At 36.7% G+C, this 26,085-nt stretch overlaps 1 protein-coding gene and 2 non-coding genes across 6 annotated transcripts in view; all 3 read left to right on the top strand.

Moving 5' to 3' along the window:
• The window catches only part of Calcr (calcitonin receptor), a 79,036-nt gene that overhangs the window by 32,821 nt on the left and 20,130 nt on the right, over nt 1-26,085 (top strand). For 2 of the 4 annotated variants that reach the window (NM_001377018.1, NM_007588.2), the window contains exons 4-10: nt 8,892-8,970; nt 13,175-13,328; nt 14,691-14,801; nt 17,132-17,244; nt 20,354-20,445; nt 23,281-23,407; nt 24,294-24,404. In NM_001377018.1, coding sequence (NP_001363947.1) covers nt 8,892-8,970; nt 13,175-13,328; nt 14,691-14,801; nt 17,132-17,244; nt 20,354-20,445; nt 23,281-23,407; nt 24,294-24,404 — 787 coding nt within the window. The remainder of the gene's footprint in view (nt 1-8,891; nt 8,971-13,174; nt 13,329-14,690; nt 14,802-17,131; nt 17,245-20,353; nt 20,446-23,280; nt 23,408-24,293; nt 24,405-26,085) is intronic. The other 2 variants (NM_001355192.1, NM_001042725.1) reach the window with 1 other exon arrangement.
• Nucleotides 9,890-9,996, top strand: Mir489 (microRNA 489). The gene has a single exon (NR_030250.1). It is a non-coding gene; the product is annotated as a microRNA 489 (primary transcript).
• Mir653 (microRNA 653) lies at nt 10,508-10,592 on the top strand. Its single transcript, NR_030612.1, has one exon. It is a non-coding gene; the product is annotated as a microRNA 653 (primary transcript).

Genomic DNA, 26,085 nt, shown 5'->3' with positions numbered 1-26,085 from the left:
GACACGGTTGACGTTTCTCTCTGTGTATTTTTCTGCAGAGGACAAGTTTGTGTGCTATAAATTTTAAGTAAGTGGAGTTTTGTTTTTCTTTAATGCCAGCTTCAGGAATGGCTTAAACGAAAGCAGTTTATAGCTATAGAATCATGAAATGATTTGGCATAATGTGATTTGGCAAAAAAATGAATTTATATAGAACTTATGAAAAATATATTGCTGTGGGTTGTCAGGAAGACTCAAAGTTGCATTTAAATCTTACAGAAACACATAGATATGTTTTGGGGCACAAGTCCATGATATTCGAATCCACCATAACCTTAAACTGTATATATTCAAAGATATGATATTGAGCTAAACTAAGGAATACATATATTTGGTGGCAGCACCTGACAGGTGGTATGTTCAATTTGTTTTTGTAATTGAAGTTATATTGCTACATCAATGATATTTTATTCTATTGAAGTTTTCATTTCCTTCTAAGACCTCAGCCCTAGCATATAGGTATTAAAGCTATATTCTATTTATTTGACAGCGAACTTAAGTAATAACAGAGTTTATATTAATACTGTACAGAAAGTTATCCTGAGAGCCTCTCTCTAAATTATTAGCCTTCTGAAGGCTATTCTTATTCATAAAAACAAATGGAATAGGACCAGACCATACTAAATGCCAGTATCTGATATTAAGTATGTATTGCAAGCTATGTGCTTTATAGAGATATCCTCTTTGAAGTACACATTTTTACTACAAGACAGTTATGATGCCCTTTTTTCAAATAAAAATGATAAAGCCTAAGTCTCTTACTAAGTGCTGCTCGCTTAGTTACACAGGTGGTCAGCCCTGTATCAGGGATGCAGACTTATTCTTCTATCCTGACATATGACAAGTGTTAGCTGGTGATTGTATTGAAAAACACACATTATCCAATATAATATATTGTAATGATTGTAGAATTATTAAGAACAAAACTACATAATTTCTGTAAATGCCAATGTGAAAGAAAGAAATAACCAATTATTCTATACTGTCATTGTTGCCAAGACAAAGATTTAATTAGTGTATCAGTGAGATAGCAGGTCTTAGGAACAGTAATCATGTGCTGGAGGGGAGGAGGAGCTTATCATAGATTACTTGTGTTGCCACTCGTAAAGAAAAGGGTTCCATAAGGACAATTTAGAATCGTGTAATTTTCCTTAGAATCCTATGATACCTTGGATGGTGTAAGGGGCAGGTGCAGGCAAACTGCACGAGGCTCTTCAAGAACAGCCCAAGAGTATCCACTCTACCAGCACAATTACCTTTTAATTAGACATTTTAGATTGCCAACACAAGTCAAAACAATTTATGCAATCAAAAAACATAATTATCTTAAATGATGTGAGATCTCTGGCTGCATTTAATTCAGCAATTTAATTCAGTATCTCCCACGTGTGTACTTATCACATGGCTGCTGATTGCATGTACATTTTACAAAAGTCTTGTGAAAGGTGCTAAGGCTTCAGATCATTTGCATTTTATACTGTAGCAATCAAACACAAGATTGTTTTCTCTAACAAGAAGAAACTAAAGGGAGGTACTGGGGAAAGTAGAAACATGGACTGGAGAGTCAGAAAGACTTGGGCTGCAAAGTTCTCAGATGAGTGTCTTCATCTCTCTTGAATGCAGTGTCTCACTGTATAAGCTGAAGACATTAGGTAGCAAACAGCTTAGTGGCTAAAAAGTAAACAGTACGAGGCCTGATCACACCAACTCTCCACTCGGGTCTTCAGTTCCTTTTCACTGTACACACAGACATACTCAGCTGAGCACATTGAGAGAACCTTGAATGTCGTTCAGCCAGCATCCTATACATCACTGAAAATGCTGTAGCTCATAGCTCTGTATTTCAGCAGGGGCTTATTCTGCTCATACAAAGCAGTAAGCATGGCTAGTTCTAAAATAAAGACCCACCTCAATTGAAGACATTTAAAGTGGTATTCCTGCCTGCTTTTGCTTTTATATGAGCAATGCATGCCTATCCCCCAAACTGATCTTTCTTTTGCTTAGTTCAATCTCTTACTCACCCTAGCCAATATTTTATTTTACTGCAGATATGTGATTTTCATTCACAGAATTTATATTTGGTATGTCATTAATTTTTCAGTGTCTCCTGAAATCCGCCATCACTTCATTTACAACAGCTGTCATTCATCACTATGTTACTAGTTCATCTATGTTTAATAATGACTTTAAAGTACTGGTCAGAGAACTGCAACAATTGGTCTGTCAGTGGATCTACTTCTAGTTGTTCTTGCAAACTTTGATGTATGAGTTCTATTTTATTGCTTTCTAATGTCTCGTAATTTCTTTATTGTGAGGGATTCTTACTTAGGAGTCTAGGTCATTATGCTCAATAAATTCTTGATGAATTAATTTTTATAAAAAATACATGTAAGCCTAAAATCAGAAGCTACCCATTTCCAAGGATGAAAGATTTAAGTAAAATCCTTTCTAAGGATTAATTAAGCCTGCTCCACATTGTGCATCTTAAGGGATTTTTATTACAAGTTGAGTAGATACTGAGTATTTGTTTTGTATATATAAGACATAACAGTGATTCTAAAACAGTCAGGATCTCATTAGCTACAGTGTTCTCTTTAGCCATGCAGGTGCATCCCTCCCTAGCTTTAGAAGTAACTATTGTTATTCTAAAATCTCTAGTTATCAACATGATTTTCTAAATCCTCAATCAGTGTCACCGACATACATTCACTTCTTCATTTAACCTAGGCAACTTTTTTCTATGTAACAGTTTCTACGTAACAGTTTCTATGTTTCGTGTCTATAAAGTTGGAGTGATATGTTGGGACACTTGCCTTATTCTTGCTTTCTCCATGAAAATTACAACTGGAGCTTTTTGCTTTCTATGCCACCATTAATTCTGTTTGAGGATGTTCTTAGTGTGTAACGTGGTTAGGATTATCAACTTTTTAAAAAATCTTATTGATCATCTTGTAATTAAGGGTTCCAGTGATTTAGAAATGATTTTTTTAGTTAGATTGCCTCTTTTAGAACAACCCATTAGATAATCAGGGAGTTCTTTACATGGCCTAACCACTTGGGCCTCGAACTCAGAAATCTGCCTGCCTTTGCCTCCCGAGTGCTGGGATTAAAGGCGTGCACAACCATGACTGGCTAAAATGTATTTCTTCAAGAAGTGCATTTATAAAAAAGTTAATTGTGTGTTTAGAAAATCACACTAAACACAATGTTCAATAATTCACGACATTAAATTATTCAACTTTGAAATTTTGTATATATTTATTATTGCTTAGCTGTTGTAACAATTTATCATTAATACTAAATAACAATATTATAATTGTTTATTATGATATTAAGCAATATTAATAACTTTTATTAGTAAGAGTCTACCTGTCACTTAAAGATTTATAGAAAATATGTGTTTTCATCTACAAATGGAAATCATAAATCTTTTTAAAAAGTTGGTGCAAGACTTTCCTCTATTGGTGCCAATGTTTGTTATCTGTGTATGATCATTGTTTATATTTTTACATTTTTCTTATTACACTTTAATTTATTTGTTTTGTGGGGTCCATGTACATGCTACAGTGTGTGAATATCACAAGGCAATTTCTAGGGATCAGTTCTCTTCTCCCACCATGTGGGTCCTAGGAATCAACTCGGCAAGCACATTTACCTGCTGAGCCATCTCCCTGGCCCTGGGTAGTTATTTTCAGTCCAAATTACTAGCACACATTTTTGTAGATTGTGAAAATAAGATGTGTGCAGTGAGTGTAAATCTGTGTGCATTACATACAGCAAAAGACCAATGTGGGTGAAACAAAGAATGCCTGAAGTTCTTTGCAAAGCCAGTTAGTCACAAAAGGGAAATGGGAGAACAATACAACTAGAAGCCTCATCTGAATTTCCCTGGAATATTGACTTTGTTATTTGACTTGACCTCTTCTGGTGCCTATTTTGACCGCGGTGCCATCTGATTGAAATTAGCTCCCCGGGTGTTCATGACTGGTGAGTGCACAGATGAGCAGACGCTCTTATCCGGCTATTCTGTGCTGAGTGTTTGGCTAATCTAACCACTAGCAAGAGAACGACCACATCTCAGCAGAAGTTACTCTTCTGAAATCTGGAATGGTCTATGCAGTTGCTAAGTACAGGGACTGTAAAGAGAGACCTGGTAGTGACCAGGTCTGCCACCTTCTCAACTACAACTTTCTTTCCTCTACTGAGAGAGTTAATGTAGACAGATGCCTAGCCACACCGCCAATATCATAGTAAATTGGTATTTACTTGGAACCCAGACCAGGAATCTCAAAACATTTGAGGAAGCATTCATTTCCAACTAGGTTAATTAAGAATCATTCATTGACTCTGCCTGCTAGACCACTCAACTCCTATTTACCATCACCACTTACCCTTTGTTTATTACCAAACAAAATTCACTCTCTGTAGTAGCGTGATTAAGGATTAAATTCAGTAAAATTGCATCAGAAATTAATCCCATATAATGCTTTAATTGGAATGTGTGTTTTGTTTTGTTTTTTTTTTTAAAGATTTTATTATTTTTATATGTAACTACACTGTAGCTGTCCTCAGATACTCCAAAAGAGGGCATCAGATTTCGTTATAGATGGTTGTGAGCCACCATGTGGTTGCTGGGATTTCAACTTAGAACCTTTGGAAGAGCAATCGGTGCTCTTAACCACTGAGCCATCTTCCCAGCCCCGGAATGTGTGTTTTTTAAAAACATTCACTTTTCAAAGTAATAGCATACCCACCTGACAATGGTACTTCATCATTACACCTCCCTTTTGTTGAATAAACATATTGCAATTGTTTTGTATTAAATATTCTACATAAGCATAGATATCATGCCAATATCTGAGCTATAAGTGTATACTTCTCTCAATACATGCCAAAAAGATATATAGGTTTCAACATAGTAGGTATACATTTTCATAAGATTTTGACTGTAGACTGGGGCACACAGTCTAATGTTAGGACTTTTAGAATAATCAGAGTCCAGATTTCATAAAATAAGGAATATTGGCTCTCATGGAGGAAAAGTGAGAAAAATGTTACCTCTGCAGTCTAAATAACTAATTACATGTAAACACAGACCTTTAGCCTGATTCTCATACTACAAGCAACGGTTCAGGCAAAGCCATGACTTTTCTGCATTTCTTTCCACCAATTCTTTCTTGAGACCTAACTCAACATGTAGGCTATTTCTCCCAAGGTCACTGTTCAATTTCTCAAGGGTCTGCTTTGCTTGGAGTCTTTCTCCCTCCTGGTCATGGCTAGATAACAGCTCTTAAAGGAATATTTTCTCACCGCACGTTAATGTTCTTAAAAGGGCTATGTGTCTTTCCTTAATTTCCTCTCCCTTGAATTTATTGTCTCTGTGTATATATGTGAGTAGGCAAACCATGTGTACCTTGAACAAGGATGTGCAGAGCCAAGAACAAGTACCACTGGTCACTAAGACTGGCACACATGTGGTATGTTCCTCTGCCTTTACATCATGCTCAGACTACATGGGGTAGATAAGCTAAGTCAGTTTCCTTAGGGAATATCAAGAGGAACAACTAGCAGCTTTCAAACTTTTCTGTTGGTGTGAAGTTATTTTGTTTTCAGAAACATAAATTACTTTGTTGTAATGAACAGGAAAATAATGCAATTTTCCCTCAGGATACAAAGAGAGGGAACGGCAGTGGAGGGCACTGAACACTTAGAACATTGAGTCTTTGCTTTTAAAGCTTGGATGGAGGACTGAGTGTCACTACAGGATCGCAAAGTAAAATCTATGTGATGATTACATTGCTCTAGGTGGTACTTTTCCTACAAATAAATATGTGCTGCTAGAATTGGAAATCAAAAGGAAGTTGATCCCTTGTACCAGATGAACTATCTAATGGTGCCTGTAAGGATCATACTCACTTGACCATCCTCTACAATTCATAATTCCTACAATAGATTCTCCCCCACACCATTCTATCCCACTTTTATTTCTGCAAACATTAACATAAAATATGGAATGCAATATTTATCAAGGTTATAATATCAAGAACAAAAGCATACAAGCAACCGGGTTAGTTTAGCACTGGTGAGCATCGATACATTGTCTGTGGCCAACAGCCAGTAATTGTCCTGCCTGGAAGATCTTTCAGTAGGAATTGGTGGTTATATATTTGAACAACATGCATTTACTTAACATTGTTTATTCAGGTCTAAGCTCCTTCTGAGTTAAAATATCCTTAAAATCATTAGCAATCAGAGTTCCTGAAGGCGACTAAGGGAAATTAAAGCAATACTGTGGACATAGCTAGTATTATCTCAATAGGCAGCTTAACAAGAATGTTTCCATATTAAAGCAAACTAGGAAAATCCGTTAAAGCAACGGTTCTCAGTCTGAAGGGGGGAGTGAAATGACCCTTTTTCCCACATCACTGGAAAAACAGAGATATTTACATTACAATTTATAACAGTAGCAAAATTGCAGTTATGAAGTAGGAACAAAAACAAGATCACTCTCATCTGAGCACTGAGATGACTTGAAGGTATCAACACCTTAATGGCACAGCTCTGCACACTGCTGCTGGAGGTTGAACTGTGATACACAGAGAAACAGATAGTCCTGAAAACAGGATGGCAGAGATAGAGAAGTGCCTGAGACCTAGCTTGGTCCCTAGTTTCATACTCAGACAATGTATGGATAATTGTGATAGTCTCTGGTATGGAAAATACAAAAGAATGATAGAGAAAATAGAACCCCGACTTATTAGCACCATAGTGTGAAGAAGACAGGCTATAAAAACTCAAACTTCAATGTTTCTTTTATTTTCTTAGTACACAAAAAAGCATCATTATCAATAATATCAACAGTCACACTCAAATGATTACAAGAGGTTCCAGACATACATAGATATATTAAAAAGCAATTGTCTACGTGAGACTAGCATTGAGTAAGACTGCTAGGCTATATGGCACTCATGCAAAATGACAGAGTGCTTTAATTAGTAAGTTTCATTCATACTTAAAAGCCTGCTTTCCTGACTTGTCTTCAGCATTTATGAGGCTGTATGTGCCAGCTAAATTAGACTCTTCAACTTAATATCCTTCAATTACCCTCCTTGTTGTCGCCACACTTTGTTTTTATTTTCTCTTTCTAGCAGGTCTTTGCTTTTCACAATCCTACTCTAAGTCAAAATATGAGCCCTACTCTGATCCTCTTATTCAGAAATTACTGGATCTGTATTTTCACAGTGTTGATGAGTGCTTCGTCTGGTCTGCATCCTAGTTATTGTCTACATCCTAGTTTATAACACATACTGACTCCCTAACTCTCCCAAGTGCTAAGTTTCCTAACATGAACTGTCCCTCACCCGGATCACCCATATTCCCCACAGTGCCTTACTTAGCATAGAAGCATGTTATGTTTGTATCTAATTTACAGAGTGGATATGAAATCAATCAGTACTAATGATTGATGGCCAGAATATAAGATGGCATTTCAAAATGACACTATGCAGTCTCTGTGTACTACTGCACCAGTATGTGAAGTGAGCATAGCTCACTCACACAGAGGCAAGTGCATAACACACACTTTATAGATTCCAATTTCAATCTGTAACTGAGACAATAGAGATAGTGTAAAAGGTGATTATGCCACTTAAGAAGCAATTACAATCTCTTGTCCCTAGTCAAAATACTGTTTCTCCCCAAGTCCTAATGATAAAAATGTGGAGAATATTTACATTTTCACCTCTTTACCCTCTTTCCATGTATAATGATATCTGTGAGTTTGTGAGACTATTGGATATTTGTGACAGAGTGATCTACTCTGACTATTGAGTTCTTGAGCAGGACCAGTGAGCTCTTGACTGAAGCTCTCATTCTTTGCTGTGAAAGAAATTTATTACCAAAAGTAAATTTAAATTTAAAGGAACGTATTTATTAGGAAAAATACTTGGGGCTCTCAGACAACTTTAAGAGTTGACTTCATGTTACATATCTTTCACAAACCATGGACTTCATTGGCTTCTGCCCCATGAAGTGACTTCTTATGTCACTGCTGCATTTCATCAATTTCTATTGATTACACATACTGTTGAAGTCAATATGACTGTTCGTCTCTATTAGTCTTTCTTTATTTCAGTTCTGAAATGAAAAGTAGCTACCTAATTTTAAGTTTCATATTTATTGTTACACTTAAGCCTCTTTAAGTAGCTCAGATATAATGCATATGTTGCATATGCCTTATCTGTAGTATGTATATATCAACTGCAATACTTAGATTCTCAGATCAGTTAATTTAAAAATACCAAGATTGTCTTGAAAATCAGTTTTAAATTGATAAATGCTCTGGTGGGAATTTTATTTTGTGTCCTATAGTTTATTTTATCACATAGCACACATGGCTTGCTAAACTTGATGAATAATAATAAATTATACCAATTTTCAAGCTAGTGCTAAAATTGTACCTATATACTGACTGATACCTTAAAAATGTATTTCATTAGCTGATTTCCTTCTTCATACATCTTTCACTTGGCTTTCCATCCCCCATGTTCAAAATAGATCTTGCCATTTTTCTTATAACCTGTATTAAACTGTTTCGTTCAACTTAATACCTTTTAAAGCCAGGAAATCTCACTTTAGCTGATGAAAATGTCAATAGATATGGTCAGAAATTTTAATAGCGCTTTATAGACAACAGCCCACTTGACAAAAGGAACAGTGAAACATGTACATGCAGGTATGTCACAGGCATAATAGTCTTGTTTCCATGCCATTGTATGTAGTGCATCTGGAGAGGGAACAGGGTAAAGATCTGAGAGCTATACCATTTTACATCTTCATTACTCTTTTTCCAGGAAAAGGCGGAATCTCCGCAAACCGAAGATGAGGTTCCTTCTCGTGAACAGGTTCACCCTGCTGCTCCTGCTCCTAGTGGTGAGTGAAGATTGTTCTGTTTCCTGTTAATGGTCATGGAGAGTAGAGAGGAGTGTCTGAGTGTGGGTGAACTGGCAACTGAAAGGAAACCAAAACTGGGCTTCTCCAAACTGTCATTCTTCTTGAAGGATGTGAGAAATGTCCTTTGGATGTTTGCTCATTTTGATTATTGTCATAATTTATCCGAACAATTAAATTCCATTTGTTTGGGGAAGTTCATAATAATTTGTGTCAGATTCATAGTACAGACAGCCTGTATACATTTTTTACATGTTTTTGAAATGTGGATTTGGATTGTGGCTTCTGGGCTCTTCAATGCTTTTAAAACATCTGAACTCTGCCACTCTAGCCCTTGATTTCTCTCCAATGAATTTCTGATCAAAACTAAGAATCTTCAGTACTTTAGGAATCACTGGTATTCTGTAACTCTTTTGTGCCTTTTAAGTTCAGATTCATATTATATAACTTCATGTTTCTTTACTCATAAAGATTTGGCTAGTTAGAGGTGTAATTGCCTTAGAACACTCTATTGGTGTAAATTTGTATCAAAATTATGGACACACCATCACATCACCTTCAACAGTATGGTCTGAATCCATGTCCCTATTACCCATGGATCTGGTGAACCTGATCTAAGTGCAAGAGGACTGCTTACAACACTCTAGAACAGGCTCTCATTATTATGGTACTTTTAGAAACCTCTGGTAACCCAAAAGCAAACTGATTAACTCATATCAAAGTAGGATTGACCCTAGCACAAAGTCATGTCACCTGAGGCCATTTCCTTCTGTACGTCATGATCATTATGAATTAAACCTTCTAGAATGTAAGCCCCATGAGGGCAGAAACCATGCTAGCAAATGTACTGCTGAGTTTTCAGAACCTACAACAGGACCTGGTGACGCCTCATCTGCTGCTAACTGCTGCAGTGGCAGCTTGGTTGTCATATGTGTGATGACACTTTCTAAAGTCTTCCAGAATGACACCACATATATGGCAGCTAAACTGTTACATGGAACAACAAGTAAGATATAGGCTTGTGTGTTGGTTAGTTTTTAAAGACATGTGACATGTTTGTGTGTCATTGTCACCTTTATATAAGCATGGCATTATATATTTGTTGCATCATAAGCTCAATAATAATAAATTAGTCAAATTGCTTCATGTGATGCATATTGCTTGATTGTCTCATGATATCACTGCTGGCTTTAGTTTTTCTTATTACTGTTGAAAATAATGCTATCTCATTAGCAATTTTATTTGCATGAAATTATCAGAAAAGTTTAATTAACAATGTAAAATGTTTATATATAAATTCAATCTTAAGTAGTACTAATTTCATTATTAGAAAAATAATGTATATTTCTATCTGCCTGTCTATCATCTATCTATCCATCCACCCATCTGTAAATGAAGTACTTCAAGGTGCATGTTATTTAGGAAGAAGGTCATTAGAGAGTTCAATGCCCAAGCAAGGACCAGGCTGGAAGCAGCCCAGAATTCTGTGGCTTCTCTGATAACAGAGGTTCTGAGATTTCATTCTTTCAGTGTTGAAACAATCTCTACTGAACCAAGCTCCAAAGCGAGTTCACTGGAGTTTGTTTCAGTATTGCAGGAGTGCTAAGTGTGAAGCTGCCCCAATCAGCTACCAATACCTCCCTCATGTTATCCCCACTCCTACTGATGTTACAATGTGTCAAACCTAATAAAGATGTTGCTGAAAACACAAGTGTAGAGTGTTTCTATTTAGCATCCTTACACATAGTGTTTCCCTCAGGCTCCCATGAATTTCCAGTTGTTACAAGAATATTTCTTAATGAGTTGCCAAAACGTACAGGGATAGAATTTAGAATATGGTTCTGGAAAGATACCTAAGGAAAATAATTCCTAATGTCTAAAACTTGTAGTTAAAAAAAAGAGTAAAAGTGTGTGTGTGTGTGTATGTGTGTGTATACACATACCTCATCCCAGCTTTTAATTTGATTAGAAGACAATGAGCAGGTAGCCCACATATCAAGTGAGCCTGCAAATGGTTTCCAAATAGATAAACTTTGAATAGCTGTCCCACAAGGGCACTGTCATCCTCCCTTCTTTAGTGGTTCAGTCATATTAGTTTAGGCTTTTTAAATACAGTCACATACATTCATACAAATATGAGTAAATTAAGCGTTAAAACACAAACACAAATAAGGGATCTCTTTTACAGAAAAGAATAAGCTGAACAAAAACAAATTCTATCTGAGAATGTCCTGAGGGGAGGTGGTTGATTGTAGTCTCTCCTGTCAGGAGCACGCGTAGTGTGTCTTTCTAAGCTCCACAGGAGCAGGATTCACACCTGTTTGCTTCAGGACTTCATTCTTAGGAATGTTCAGCTTGCCAACGTCAGTAAATTCCTCTCACTGAAAGTCACTGAGAGATGAGTCTTGACAGGGACTTGTGTCTTGTGATGTGGTTAAAGGGGCCACACATGGTTAATTGTTTTATGAGGATCATCAATTTCCCTGATGTCATACATCTATAATGCATTAAATATTAAATAATCAATATTCAAATGGTAGAAGTGTTATAATACTTAGAAGTATCTACCCTCTTCACCGTGTAAACAGTTTCTACCCAGCTAACTTGTGGGCATGTCTAAAACAGGATTCATCTTCCCCTACAAAGATTTTGACTCAATATCCCCTTCCCCCAGGAATCATCCTTTTCAGTAGTATGGACCAAATACCTAGGCCCTTTGGGAATCACTATCCCCAGTCCTTATATTTGGATATGCCTTCATCTCTCCACTGAATGAGAAAGTGTTGAGAGTTGTGTTCTCTTATTCAACCATAGAGTGATATGGCCCAGACATTCACTTTTCTACCTCTTCCTACCCCCATGACTTTGAACTGTGGAAATCTATGCTGCTGCATGAAATTTACTATAATTCTGCCTTCAAAACCTTGATCGATCAAAATATGTAAAGTTGGGGTTTTTTTTTGGGGGGGTGTTGTTGTTGTTTTGTTTTGTTTTGTTTTGTTGGTCTTTCAAAACTCTGCAATACCCGATTTTTTTTCAACCACTTACCTATCCTAAACTCTATTCCCTTGTCATGATGGTGTTGCCAGAGTGTCATAGCAGTCCCTAAATATTAGTGTGTCTTTCCCATCTACTTCCCATGGCCTTTCTTCTCTATGTATCTCCAGAAATCCAAGAACCCATTCAAGTTCTATGTATCTGTAACTGTCACCAAATATTTTTGTTCCATATCCTCTCTTTAGTCTGAATTTTGTACTATGCAGCTTCACATTGATGGCATGCTATTGCAGGGGCCGTACATAGTGACAGACACGGGATCAGTGACATTTGAGCATGAAGCTCAACAAATAAATAAATCAATAAGCTTTATTCCTAAGGTGGCTAGCACTCCTAAAGAGCACATCAGGCTGAGAGATTGAGAAAACTGAACTCTTGACTACAAGCTAGAAGAGGCAGTATAGTGTTCACCATGTTCGTGTGCACATGTACACACACAACTTACAGGAAGGAAAGACCTGTAGATGGTGACTGAGTGGAAAGACAGTGTCACCTTATTCTGAAACATGATGTACTGATATAAATATTCAAGGGTTACATTTGCTTTATTCACTGAAAATGAATGACTATGTGTAAGCCAAGTGTCAAGGAAACCACTCTGAAGAACTTAAAGTCAATTATTTTCTTTGATTTGAGAGATAAACAAGGCAAGTTTTGGCAGACTACACAATCCAAACCTGAACAAAACCTAGCTGAAGATGTCCACTAAAGAAACATATTGTCCTATAATTTCTCTTTTTAAAATATGTTATCTATGATTCTTAAGATTTACAAAGATGGAAAAGTTGGTTTAATTGTGGAGATTTTTAAAAATCAAGTTATTTGTTTTGTTCATGTGTAAGCTTTCCAAAGAAAATAAATTCAAACAATAGAAGATTATCAAGACGTGTGTGAGTGTGTATGATTGTTCTACATTCTCAATAGCAACTGTACATTGATACAAATATAAATGGATGGAATATGGCTAGATGTAATGCATTTTTAGCAAAGAATATTTTATGTGGAGTCTTACATAAATGTTGCTTACAGAAAAAAAGAAATGTTTTCATAATTTTACAATTATCACATTTATTTATGTGTTAATTCATTACCTACTCTGTAAGTAACTACCTTTTTACCTTTTATACAGAGCCCAACTCCAGTTCTTCAGGCTCCTACCAATCTCACTGACTCCGGCCTTGATCAGGAGCCATTCCTGTACTTGGTTGGCCGCAAGAAGCTGCTGGATGCTCAGTACAAATGCTATGACCGGATTCATCAGTTGCCCTCTTATGAAGGAGAAGGTAAGAGAAACCATGTGAACCTATGTGTGAAGCATCATTTAAGCCTGTTTCTTCCCAAGGTACACATAGTGCTGGATGATAGCTGAAATGGAATAGATCCACAGTCTCACGTTGTGGTGTGCCTGTGTATTTTGTACAGCACATAGGATGATTTTCCCACTATACCGAACATCATTTTGGCTGCCATTTGCCCTTACAACAAAATTACCTCAGTAACTCAGCATTCACACCTAATAAGCAGGAACAGTACAGGACTGAGCGACAGCAGAGAAATGCAAGTCGATGGACAGAGAATCTGCCTGAGGTGGAACCTGTGCAAACCCTGAGTTTTTTGGATAAATTAGGTATATCTTTCCTTCGTTGCCAACTCATTGACAACCTCTGCTAATTCTTCAGTCATTACCCCATCCCCAGTCCATGGGGAGCTGCTTCAGTAAGCATGGTTAGTCTGTGCTCTTCTCTAGAGGAATCTTTGTAACTGCCCCAAATATTTTCAGGGCTAAGTCTAGTTCACTTGCTGTAGAAGTACCAAAGAAGAAAATGAAAAATGAAAAATGTGTGACAGGCAAGCACTGGCACGGCCTTTTAAATTCTCTTCCAAGTCTCTGGACCAACTTCGCAGAGTCAATAAGGCTTTTGGGTAGCCTCGAACATTCTAAGATAAAAGCTGCTTTGAAGGGTGGAAAGTAACGAAATATGTATGCTCTCATATACACTGTTACTTTAAGTAATAATTTTTAAGAAGGCTTATCAGGTGCAACAGAATTATATGCTTTATTAAAGTAGAACATATCCTCACCCTTTGTAAATATATTTCAGATTATTGAGGAATTAACCTGTGTCATCAGTTTCGATAAATAATGCCATAGCTGAATTTTTTTTTTACTGTTATGAAGATAAAGGTAGAAAAATGTGCCTCACCTTACATGAACTATAACTTTGAAAAGGGTAAATTTTTCAATAAGTAAAAACTTATCAACATACCTCAGAGCCCTTGATTTTTTTTTTTCTAGGATACATTTTAGATTTCCCCTACAATTAACTAAATGGACAGAAAGGCATCATTTGGGGCTGCTTGCTTTATGAGAAGCCCAACTTTGGAGCCTCTTACAAAGTAAAATGAGAACCCTGCCTCCCATCCAATGAGATTTTCCCCACTGCTATACCAAAATCATTTAAAAGTTTATTTTAAAAAAGAAGAAAAAGAAGAAGAAGAAAAAAAAAAAGAATGAGAACGGCTCATTTGAAATGTGATTGATCATGACCGCAGCGATAGGATCCAGCCTCTCTAACCACCTCAGAAAACATTCTCTTTTCCTTAAGCCACATGTTTTCAATCCTAGTTTCTTCCTGAATTCCCAGGTCTGTACTGCAACCGCACCTGGGATGGCTGGATGTGCTGGGACGACACTCCCGCTGGAGCCACAGCCTATCAGCACTGCCCTGACTACTTCCCGGACTTTGACACAGCAGGTAAGCTCTTTGGTTTCATTTTATGTTTTTACGTTATAAATAAAAATGTGTCAAGTGAACAAGCAGACCCAAATCCACTTCAGCTATTGAAGTTACATAGAGACGTGTTACACTGAACATCACCCTTCACATTGCCAAGCATGTAATACTTATTATCTCTTTTTATACTCACAACATTTAACACAAGGCTCCAAGTGAATCCAACTCAATACATGGTGTCGAGATCTCTCAATTCAGAACTACATATTATTTCTTAACCTTCATAACTTGTACAAGTTGGAATACATTCACTAACCTTTAAGAGTGGTCACATTGCTTTTTGAGGGCTTGATCCTGTCACACACGTATTGTTAGATGCCAACCTGGAATGCTCAAGCAGGAGGACAGTCTAGGAGGGTCAGGTTCTGGGTGATTTTAAAGGCTGATGTCACTTAGTTTAGGTTCTTCGTGTATACAGGGGTGAAGGTCTAGGAACGGGGCAGTTCTGCAAGGAATACCCAGGAGTGGTGCAAAGCCATGCAGGGAGATTGTCTCAGCCTCTATCCACTAGACACAGAGATGTGAGCAGGAAATGGGACTGAGCAACTTGAATTAATAAAAGGTGTGGGAAATCCTGGTATAAACATGATCAAGGCTTGGCAGATTCAAATAAATGTACTGAACAATTTGGACCTTAGGAAGCAGAGCACCAGATGAGCCTGGTAAGGCAGACAGCAGAGGGTTATTGGGGGTTAGCTACTCACAACAGGGTCTGCTTGATCAGAGCCAGAAAAATCATACTCAGACACCCTAGAAGAAAAAAGTATCTGCCCCATGAAGTTAAATCTAGAAGGTCATTAAAAGGCTAAATAAGCCTTAATTAGAGACGATGTCCAGATGATGAAACTAAATAGCATCAGCTAGAGATACAATATGTAAGTCTCTAGCAAAAGATAATATTGTTTTCCAAGGGCCAATACGATTAGACCTGGTCATAAGTGTTTTAAGTGTCTCTGAAATTCCCATAAGAGCAAGCTATGAGCCCTTCACTGAGACAAGGCTTGGGACATACTTTGGGGGTTTCCTCAAGGGAATTTCTCACTTATTATTGAAACCAAAGTCCCAACCCAGAACAATAGAGATAATCAAAGTATAATTACAAGGGATGCTTTTTAAACCAATGCAAAATCAAATAAATGTCAGCATTGGCCAAGCATGTCTAGGAATCTCATTCTATTCTAAAGGATGACATAGAAAGAACAGGTTTTGTGTGGTGCCCTAACTCGGAGCTACATTCCTGTAAACTGGAACCAAATGCTCTATGCTGAGATTCCTTCAGGTCTTTATTACCTCTCCCCAACACGTGGTGCCTCGTTTATCTTAATCTGCCACTGCCTGAAAGGTGACTTGACTGGCACAAAAACCTGTCCAACAATTGAGGTCTACTATGTCAGTTCAAAAGTAGCAATGGGCTCTTGCCAAAGTAGCTATAAATATTGACTAAAAGGCATGGTCTTGATAAGCAAAGGAGAGATTTCCAGTCATAGATCCATCTTTTCAGTCTAGTTTTTAGATGGAGCCATCTTTGCTTAAGACAAATTCACTTCTAACAAAAAAACATCTTCAATGTGTCTTTTTTCAACACATTTCAATTCTTTACAATTTTGTTGACATAAGGTTACATCTAAATAGCACAAAAATAGTCCAATGAAATTCCAGAAGTTCATTTTTGAAGAAATGCTTGATAAAAGACAGATGGTGAGGGCTGACTGGGAAGTCTTAGTGAACAAATCTATGAAAGCAAGAGCTTGCTCTGCAGCAGCCATATAAAAATCTGGGCACAAGGGCACAAACCTAAATCCCAATTCTGGGAAGGTAGAAGCAAGAGGCTCCGTCCAGGTTAATTAGCCAAATTGGTGCACTCTAGGTTCTTTGAGAGATGCTTTCTCAAAACTTAACGTGGAAAACAATTGGAGAAATCCCCAAACACATCTACCCTGGCCGCCACACACAAACAACTGCACATATACAGGAACATGTAAACACATGTATACTACACAGAAGCAAATAGTGAAAAAGTTTGTGTCAGTATTGGAATTCTGAAGAGGATATACTGCCCAGGAGTCATCTACAGTGTGAACAGGAATGGTTACCATGGAGGTCTGAGAAGCCCAACACTTGGAATCTCTCTTTCAGCCTTAAATGTCTAAGTGACAAAATGGTTCATGTTATCTCTATGTTTAAGTTCTTTGGTGTGATTCACTCTCAGGCACAGCCTGTAAGCTTTCAGCCATGACTCTTCTTGTTGGGATTTGATGTACTAATACGTTACCATTTTGATCCATTAACAGAAAAGGTTTCAAAATACTGTGATGAAAATGGAGAGTGGTTTAGACACCCTGACAGCAACCGAACCTGGTCCAACTATACTCTGTGCAACGCTTTCACTTCTGAGAAACTGCAAGTAAGTTCTATTTCAAATCTCTGTATTGGATAAGAATGCCACTATTTATGCATGAAAATGGATGTAAAACTGTAAAATATCTGCTACCCCAAATCACAAAAAACAACTAAACTACTGACATATAACGGACATAACTAAAAAAAAAAAAAAAAAAAAAAAAAAAAACGACATATTTTTTATGTAAGGAAATAGGGTTTCTGAAGCGTATTAGAGAAAATAACATTTCTTTCCTTGTTGGTGCTCAGCATCAATACTTCTGTTTGAATGTGCAATCGAGCCAAATATGACTACTCTCCACAGAGCAGATGATGGGATTTCCTTAGAGCCAGAAATTAGGCAGCATTTTAAAGAACTCATTAATAGCTTTCTCCCCCTGGGAGAGTTCCAGAGCCTCTAATTATCAGAGAGCAACCAGCTAAAGCTACCCTCTCTTAGCGCCCCAGTTGGATATGACATTAGTTGTACTACTGGGTGGGATGGAGCCTCCCATCATCCCATTGATATAGTGAGGGCACTTTAGATAGTTTTCAGAGGTGTCTACTCTGATTTGTTAATACCTGTGCCCTTACAGGCTATGAAATATATGTAATGTTCTTGGGTTAAAGAATGTTTATTTAAGTTTGTTGAGTAAGGAAACAAATACTATTTTGTCTTTAACTATATTAAAAATCTGAAAGATTATTAAATCTACCACCAACTCCCTAACCCTCATAGCTGGAAGAAATAACATCAATATTTATCTATAAAGAGCATCTCTGAATTATCCTCTTAGTTCTAACATGTGCAATCATTTCCTTCAAAGAGGGGCCCGTGCATTAAGTAATTACCGAGTCAGAAACTAAAAGCATTTTATGCTTTGTTTTGCTGTTAAAAAGTTTAAAAGTAGATCAATGTTTTCCTTTATTAAAACTGAAACAAATCACAGCAATATAAGCAAGCTAAGTAAAGACCAGGTGACTGGTGGATCACCTTGTCACAAGAACAGATGAGGTAATCAAAGCTAGTGGGCTCATAACAAATTTCTTAGCTATTCTGCATCATAGATATATATCTATGTATGTCTATTCATTTAATGAAGTCTCAGAGAAGTGCCGTGACCATGTAGGGAACTTCATGAGTGCATGTTAATTAGGCTCATATAGAAAAGGACAAGTATTCTCATTAGAGTGTAAAGGGCAATGCAAATCTAAATAGATAATTCTCAGTGCTGTTGTGTTTGACCTCCTCAGACACTCTGGCCACTTGTGAGGAAAAAAGTGTTCCCCTGATATGATAGTTAAAATTCTTTTCATGAGTTCTTTATGTAAATGTAGTCCAAACCAATTTGAATAAATCAGTATAGTCTTTAATTTTAAAGTACCCCAAACTTCTGAGTCTTGAGAATGACAAAAGATGGTGGCTAAATCATGAACTGCTAATTTAATTGTATACATTTAGACAATTTTATTTCAGGAGAATAACTATCCATTTAAAACAGAGTACTTTGAAGAATATGAATTAAGTCACATGTGGTTTTATTATAAAATGAGGCAGACATAAGTTACATATATATTTTTAGAAGCTATATTCCTGGGAGAAAAAAATAGGAGTTGATCATTAGTTTTCATAAAAAGCCTCCGAATCCCTCCCCTCCCCACTAAAACGCTATCTTGAGTTTTTATCCAGTATTTTTACAGAACAGCTGTTCCCACATCATTGGCATTGTCTGTAAGGATGGGAAGTGTTGTTAGGAGAAGGATAGTAGTAAGGTAAAATTCAGAACAACATGGTTCTGTGGTCAACTGCACAGTGGACACTGTTCAAAAGAAGTCAGCTAATTTATTTATTTAAAATCCCTGATGTCTAAACAGCAGCATTTTTTTAGCACAAATAACTATACACATAAAGACTTCTGCATGTTTTGACAAGATTCAGCAAAATTATTTAATCAACATCCCTCCTTGGGGCAATTAACAATAATTAAGATAATCAAAATACATAGATGTAACATTTATTGCTAAGAAGCATAGAAATTATCCACTTTACCTCTATTATATTTACCTCCATTCCATTTTGTTCATATAAAGACCTAACAAATACTTGTAGGAATGTCAGAGCAAAAGTCCATAGATGAAAATTTATATCTGCAAAATTATGCACATAGTATCTTCATTAATGAAAACATAAATGAAACAAACTCCATCAGCAGCAGATATATACATATATGCACTTCTATAACTAACAACAGTGACTAAGTAACATTAACTGTAAAATCTTGAGTCAAGATGGTGAGATCGAGAGAGAGGCAAGGTCAGAGATAGAGAGAGAAAAATGAGTGGATCAACCTCTTCTTTTTATATGATAAAATTATATCATAAGAAAAAGAAAGATGGTGGATGGCCAAGAAAAAGAAACTATGATGTGAATTTATGAAGGAAGATATCCTTTAGAGTCAACTAACATATAGAGTCAAGGAAAATCTTGGCTTCTTCAGCCAAGAATATACTAATGATATTCTCCAATTTTATTTAAATTGGTAGATAAAGGTATATCTTCTTGAATTTTGAGCTATTTACCTCTCTTGTCTCTCCTTGTTACTCAAAGTGTCAGGGGTCAGAAGAATCTCCAAAGACTATTCATCTTCACTTTGATGGATTAGATCAAACTGTTGCAGATAACAGGACCCCAGGGCTTAAAACCCGTGTGGATTGCCTACTATAATTAGGGACAATACATTTTAATACATTTAAAATTACTCCTTTGATATTTTGAATGATATTCATCTCAAGGAGTTTTGTTTTTTGAAAATGGCTTACTTTATTTTTATATACACCACTATATAGAAAAATAATTTCATCCACTGAAATAGTTGTTATAATTTTAAGATATATTTTCAAGGGGTAAATATTTATTAATTTATTCTTAGAGTCGGGGAGCACCCTCACAGAGGCAAAGCGGATGGGGCATGGTATGGGGAGTTTGTGGAGGAGAAACCAGGAAGGGGGACATTTGAAATGCAAATAAAATAACCAATAAAAAGAAAGACAGAAAGAGAGAGAGAGAGAAGAGAGAGAGAGAAATTGAAGCTTTTGTTCATCTACTTACAAGATTTTCCAACTCTTTCTTCTAGAATGCGTACGTTCTTTATTACCTGGCTCTTGTGGGTCACTCCTTGTCGATTGCTGCTTTGGTTGCTTCCATGCTGATCTTCTGGATTTTCAAGTAAGTACATTGAAAATACCACTTGTTTTTTATTCTAGTATTAGCTTTATTTTGTGTCTTGTTCTCAGCAAGACAATATCATAAGGAAAATTCTTGAAGAGAAGAGCTATCCTTCATTTATTATTATTATTAATGTTATCACCATCTTCAACTTACACAAATAACAGTGAATCTTAAAAGAGTACAGTTACAGGGATTGTAGGAACATGGGCCACTCAGCATGATAAATTAGCAAGAAAACCTATATTAGATAAATATACTTTTAACTCTACCTGAGTCATCTTCAACGACTACATGCCTCCTTCCTGTAGTAATTCTGCGAACCCATAAGAACCATGTGGTCTTACAGTAAAAGTCTCTTTTACCCCAGCTATGGTTCCATCCTGGGCTGCTGAGAAAGTATCTCCATTTTCTTTCACTCACAAGTTCTCAAGTTCAAATGCAACTATTTGAGTTAAAATCATGAGTTAAAAACTCTTGGAGCTGGAGAGAGGGCTCATGAGTAAAGTGCTTACCATGAAAGAGTACAGACTCTAAGCACCTGTTTGAAAGCTAGGCATAGCTTGTCTGTAACCCTAGCTGTGGGGAAATCAGTAAGAGAAAGATGGGTACTAGGGGCTCAGTGCCCAGCCAATCACATTGAAATGGCAAGCTCAAGGTTCAGTGAGAGGCCATGTCTCAGAAAGTAAAGAATAACCCAAGAAGACCCCAATATGGTATCCAGTCTCCACACTCATGCATGGTTGTACCCTCAAGCCGTCCCCACACAGGAATATGTTCACACATGGATCAAATAAAAATAAGTTAGAAACATTATGCATACAGTGACCACCACTCACTTATGCAATTAGCAAGAGTGCTTTTATTTCTCAAAAGGAAGAAGTCTGCATGCAGGGTCGGCCATGTGCAAAAATGGCTACCCCAGCCGGACGTGGTGGCACACACCTTTAATCCCAGCACTCAGGAGGCAGAGGCAGGTGGATTTCTGAGTTCGAGGCCAGCCTGGTCTACAAAGTGAGTTCCAGGACAGCCAGGGCTACACAGAGAAACCCTGTCTCGAAAAAATAAATAAATAAAGCACTCATAATTTATGCCTCACTAGCTGTTTTACCTATATTTACAAGTATAAATTTAACATACGCCGCATGTATGTTCTTTATAGAGATACCACAGTAAAGTAATACATTAGAAACTAAAAAGAATTAAGTAAAAATAATTTGATTACTTATAATCAGATGATACTTAGATTATTAACTGCCATAAAACAAATGCAATATAAGTATTTGACATAATAATCATTGTTATCATAGCCATTACTGTTGGTACTACTTATGGCTGGGGAATGACATAAATTAAGAGTTTTTCTTGAGTTTTAAATACATCTAATCCTCCATGCTTAAAGTATGTTACATGTCATTAAATATATAATGACTCATAGTATAAGAGAATCCTAAGTTGATTTTTATTGAAATATTTTCTTGATGATACTAAATACAATTAACCCCAAGGGAGACTAATTACCTACAAACACATCCTGAGCACAATGACTACTTTTCCTTGATCCTTTTACATTTTCTTCTGTATCATGGTAACAGTTCTTATATTTATTAAGTATTACACCTAAGCAATTTTAAGTGAACAATGACATAAACGAATCATCAATAAGCCACTTCCACAAAGGTTTAACAGAAGAAGGGATGATAAAGCAACAAGACATGGAGAATTAATTACGAGAATTAGGAGAGTGTTTTCAATTATAATGATCAGAACACAGCGGCGTAATCACATCACATGATTAATTTTGGAATGTCTGTTCATTTCTCAATTGCTCTTCACCATGGTAAATAAATAAATCATCATGACTCACAACAGCTTTGATTAAAAAGCACGATGCTAAAAGTCTACCTTTGAGTTATTTTCCAATAATAAAAAAACACAGAAAAGTAAAAGAATAACAATTCGCCACAGTTCTAACCACATAAAATAATAAATAAATGTAGCCTTGGCTCAGAGATAAGTAGCAGGGGAAAAACAAAACAGACAAATAACATAGATCGTCATGGAGCCGTTTAAAAGCAGGATTCCACTGGGATATCTGGAAGAAATGTCAATCCTCCATAAAAACTAATTGTTATTCCCTGCCATATTTGCATATTGTATGAAGAAGTGACTTTGCCTTGTGCAGTATTCATCATTATGCTTCTCTGGATGTTTTCCTGATCATACAGAAAGACCATTCAATTGATAATATCATAAATTATTGATAGTATCAATAATAATATTAAAAGATATTGATATCTTCTTTTTCCACACTGATACAACCAATTGCAAAGATAACCATTGGCCATTTTATAACACAGCATTTATGTAGCAAGGCAGAGCTATGAAGAGGGAGAGAAACATATAGCATGGTTTACAAATAGCAAGAGGAATTCCTTAAGTATGAAAGCCTGTACTGAATCCAAATGTATCACTTTCCTTGTCATATAAGACCTTACTATATCTGATGGCTTTTCATTGAATTTTTGGGATATTCAAACCTCTATTTTCATGTGAACATTAACATTAGCACAAATGTACAAGTTAATGAAGTAGAGAAGAAACCCAGTACACACAAGGTAGGCAATGGTTTAGCCAAGCAAAAGAATTTATTGCCATTAAATAACTTTCAATCTCTTACATTTGTTATTGGAAGCCACCATGAGAAACAAAAACCATGAAATGCCACTGGAAAATGAATTTCAAAGCTTTCCTCTAAAAATCTGAAGTATTAAACCATCTCTCCAAGTTTATCGTGTAACAACCCTTTGTGCTTTCATGTTATTTTTTCCCCAGGAACCTTAGCTGCCAGAGGGTGACCTTGCACAAGCACATGTTCCTTACTTATATTCTGAATTCTATCATTATCATCATCCACCTGGTTGAGGTTGTGCCCAATGGAGATCTGGTGCGGCGGGATCCTGTAAGTACTATCTGACTTTGATTTTAATTTTATTGTAAAGATCACAGTACCTAAAGATAGCATGATTCTAGTTGTTGACTTAACCAGTGGTTTAAAGCATAATCACATTAACTTCTGTAGTTGATTTTTGCATGAAGAAAGCCTATTAGTGGTTCTTAAAATAATTGCTACATGTTAAACTGGTGAAAATTATGTAATAATGCATGTGCTTATGGCTACCCAATAATTTATCAATTTTAATGATCTATTAATATCTATGGGGAAAATATTGAGTACCTCTTGGGAATACAGATAATATTAGTCACACTGTACCAGTGCTCCACAATGAAGTCCAGTTGGCCACTGATTTTCATTCTAATGCTTCCAGCATGAGCGTTTGCAATTCCCTTAGCTGTGTGCACTTGTGCATTTACCCAGATGAATCATACACATATGGCTGGGTTCTATGTTGGTATGCCTTGGAAAAGATCCATATTAACATAGGAAATAAAAAGAACCTAAGGTCAAAAAAACAAACATTCATGAAATTCATGCTTTCTGCACCATCCTTCTATGTATTGTTGAGAAAAACTGAAGTCATTTGCCAAGAACTACAATGAATTCCTTTTGTCAGAATTGTTCTGAGGGTTGCTTACAATAATTCATGCTTGTCTTCTACTTTCTTTCTTTTTCTCTAAGATTTCTCTTCTCATATTAGTTTCTAGATGTGGCTACACTTTAGCCAACTGGGTAAATAGAAATAATAGCTAGTTGCTATTCCCATGATGCTGAAGGTCAGTTGCTATAAAGTCAGTTAAGGAAACAGTCTAATGTTGTAATTGTGCCTGTAAAACCTTGCATATGACATTGCCAATATTTGATCATGTTTGTTCTGAAACATTGACAGATGCATATTTTTCATCATAACACACATATGTGGACAATGCAGTGGGAACTGTCACCACCCTTACCCCTGAGTGCACACGAGGGAAAGATGGACCCTCATGCCAGTGAAGTGGTATGATGAGGATTGAACTTCAGAGACTCGTGACTTCTGTCTCCAGACACAACCAGCCTGGGACAAACCCACAAAGGGCGGGGTGTGGGTGGGGGGTTTGTTTTCTCGTAATTCATTCTCATCGGCTAGTTTGTGTAGGGGGTCCCATTAACTGAGCTGAATCTAGAAACTAGAGTTCAAGGAAGCCTCAGCAGCTATAGAGAGATGTCTAAACGTATCTGGGACAACGGGATGGGAGGAGAGGGAACCAGAAAGCAGAGGCTGTAGCTAGCTAGCTCACAGGACTGGCCAGGGCATATTTTAACTTTTGTTTCTCTGCTTAACTGTATTATACAAGCATCTGTAGATAGCCTCATCTTTCAAATCTGGCATTTGGCAGTTCTGCCAACTCAATGACAAAAATGCATGAAGTCTGCCCAGAGCATCATCCGGCATAACAGTGGCATAGCAGTGGAATAGCAAATTAAGCTTCTGCTTAATTTGGTTTCTCATGAAATCCACACTTTTGCCATTTGAATATATTCATAAAATCATTATGAGTCTTCTTTAAAATCCATGCTAATGGACACAACATCTTGTCTTACCTGAAGAATTATGTAGCCAAATGGGTTTTCCTTGATGACTTTTTTCTTTTTAAATGACAACTGATTGAAAGAAAATTAATCTCATTTAATTTAACACTAACAGCATCCCCAGAGAGAAGTGGATATTACCTTATTTTTAAAGTTAGGAAACCAAAGTTCTGTGAAGGCAAATTTCTTTTCTATTATGAGTACTTGGAGATAGGACTCAAGATGGCCCAATCTCACTCAATCCTATCGCTCTTTTCTGTATTCTTGATGATCTACTATTTCCTTATGTTCTTGAAAAGAAAAAGAAAAAGAAAAAAGAAACAACAGTCTCATCCATTGCAAGGATTCTCTGTAATTAGCCATCAAAGTATAAGCAATGCACTAAGTTCCTCTCAGAAGCCTCTGTCAGAGCTTCTTCATTAAAGGGTTGCACTTCAGTCACTGAATAATCAACCACACTGACCTGGGATTGGTGCTCAGTCACATTGCAGAGTACTTATGCTCACAAATAGATTTTCTCCCATCTGCTCAGCTTGCTCCCCTGCTGTTAGTAGCAAAAAGAATCCTCACAGTTTATGAGATCTTGCTGACCTTGTTATCATCTTGAAATAGACTAAAAAGTCAAATTCACTACACCATTACAAAGTTTACTACTACGTTATAGGAACTGGTGGAAATGTATCCATCAAATGAGAATAACAAAAAAGATTTTGCCTGTTTTTAAGAAGTTCTCATATCGTGTTCTCTTTCACAATTCCAAATGTCTGTTTCATCCCTGAGAGGAAGTATGGCAACCCAAACTTCTCACCAAATCATAAATAGTACAGACTAACAGTAAATGATTATAATTCCAAAAGTTAACTCATGTTTGTAAACTCCTCAGCCTACCCTTTTCCCAGAAGAAAGAAATTAAGGGATTTGCTTCACGTACATTCTCTATTTGAATAGTTACAGCTTTTCAGCAAGAATTCATTAATTCTGATCCTCCATAAATAAGTGTCATAGGACTACTCACTCTGGGGAAGCAGAACTGCTTCAGGGATTCTCATAAGCAGGCACATTTGAAATGTTTCTGGTCCTTGAAGCTATTACCATCTCTGGAAAATACA

This window comes from Mus musculus, chromosome 6 (genome assembly GCF_000001635.26).
Source record: "Mus musculus strain C57BL/6J chromosome 6, GRCm38.p6 C57BL/6J".
Taxonomy (NCBI): Eukaryota; Metazoa; Chordata; class Mammalia; order Rodentia; family Muridae; genus Mus; species Mus musculus.
This window is presented reverse-complemented; position numbering and strand designations above follow the sequence as displayed.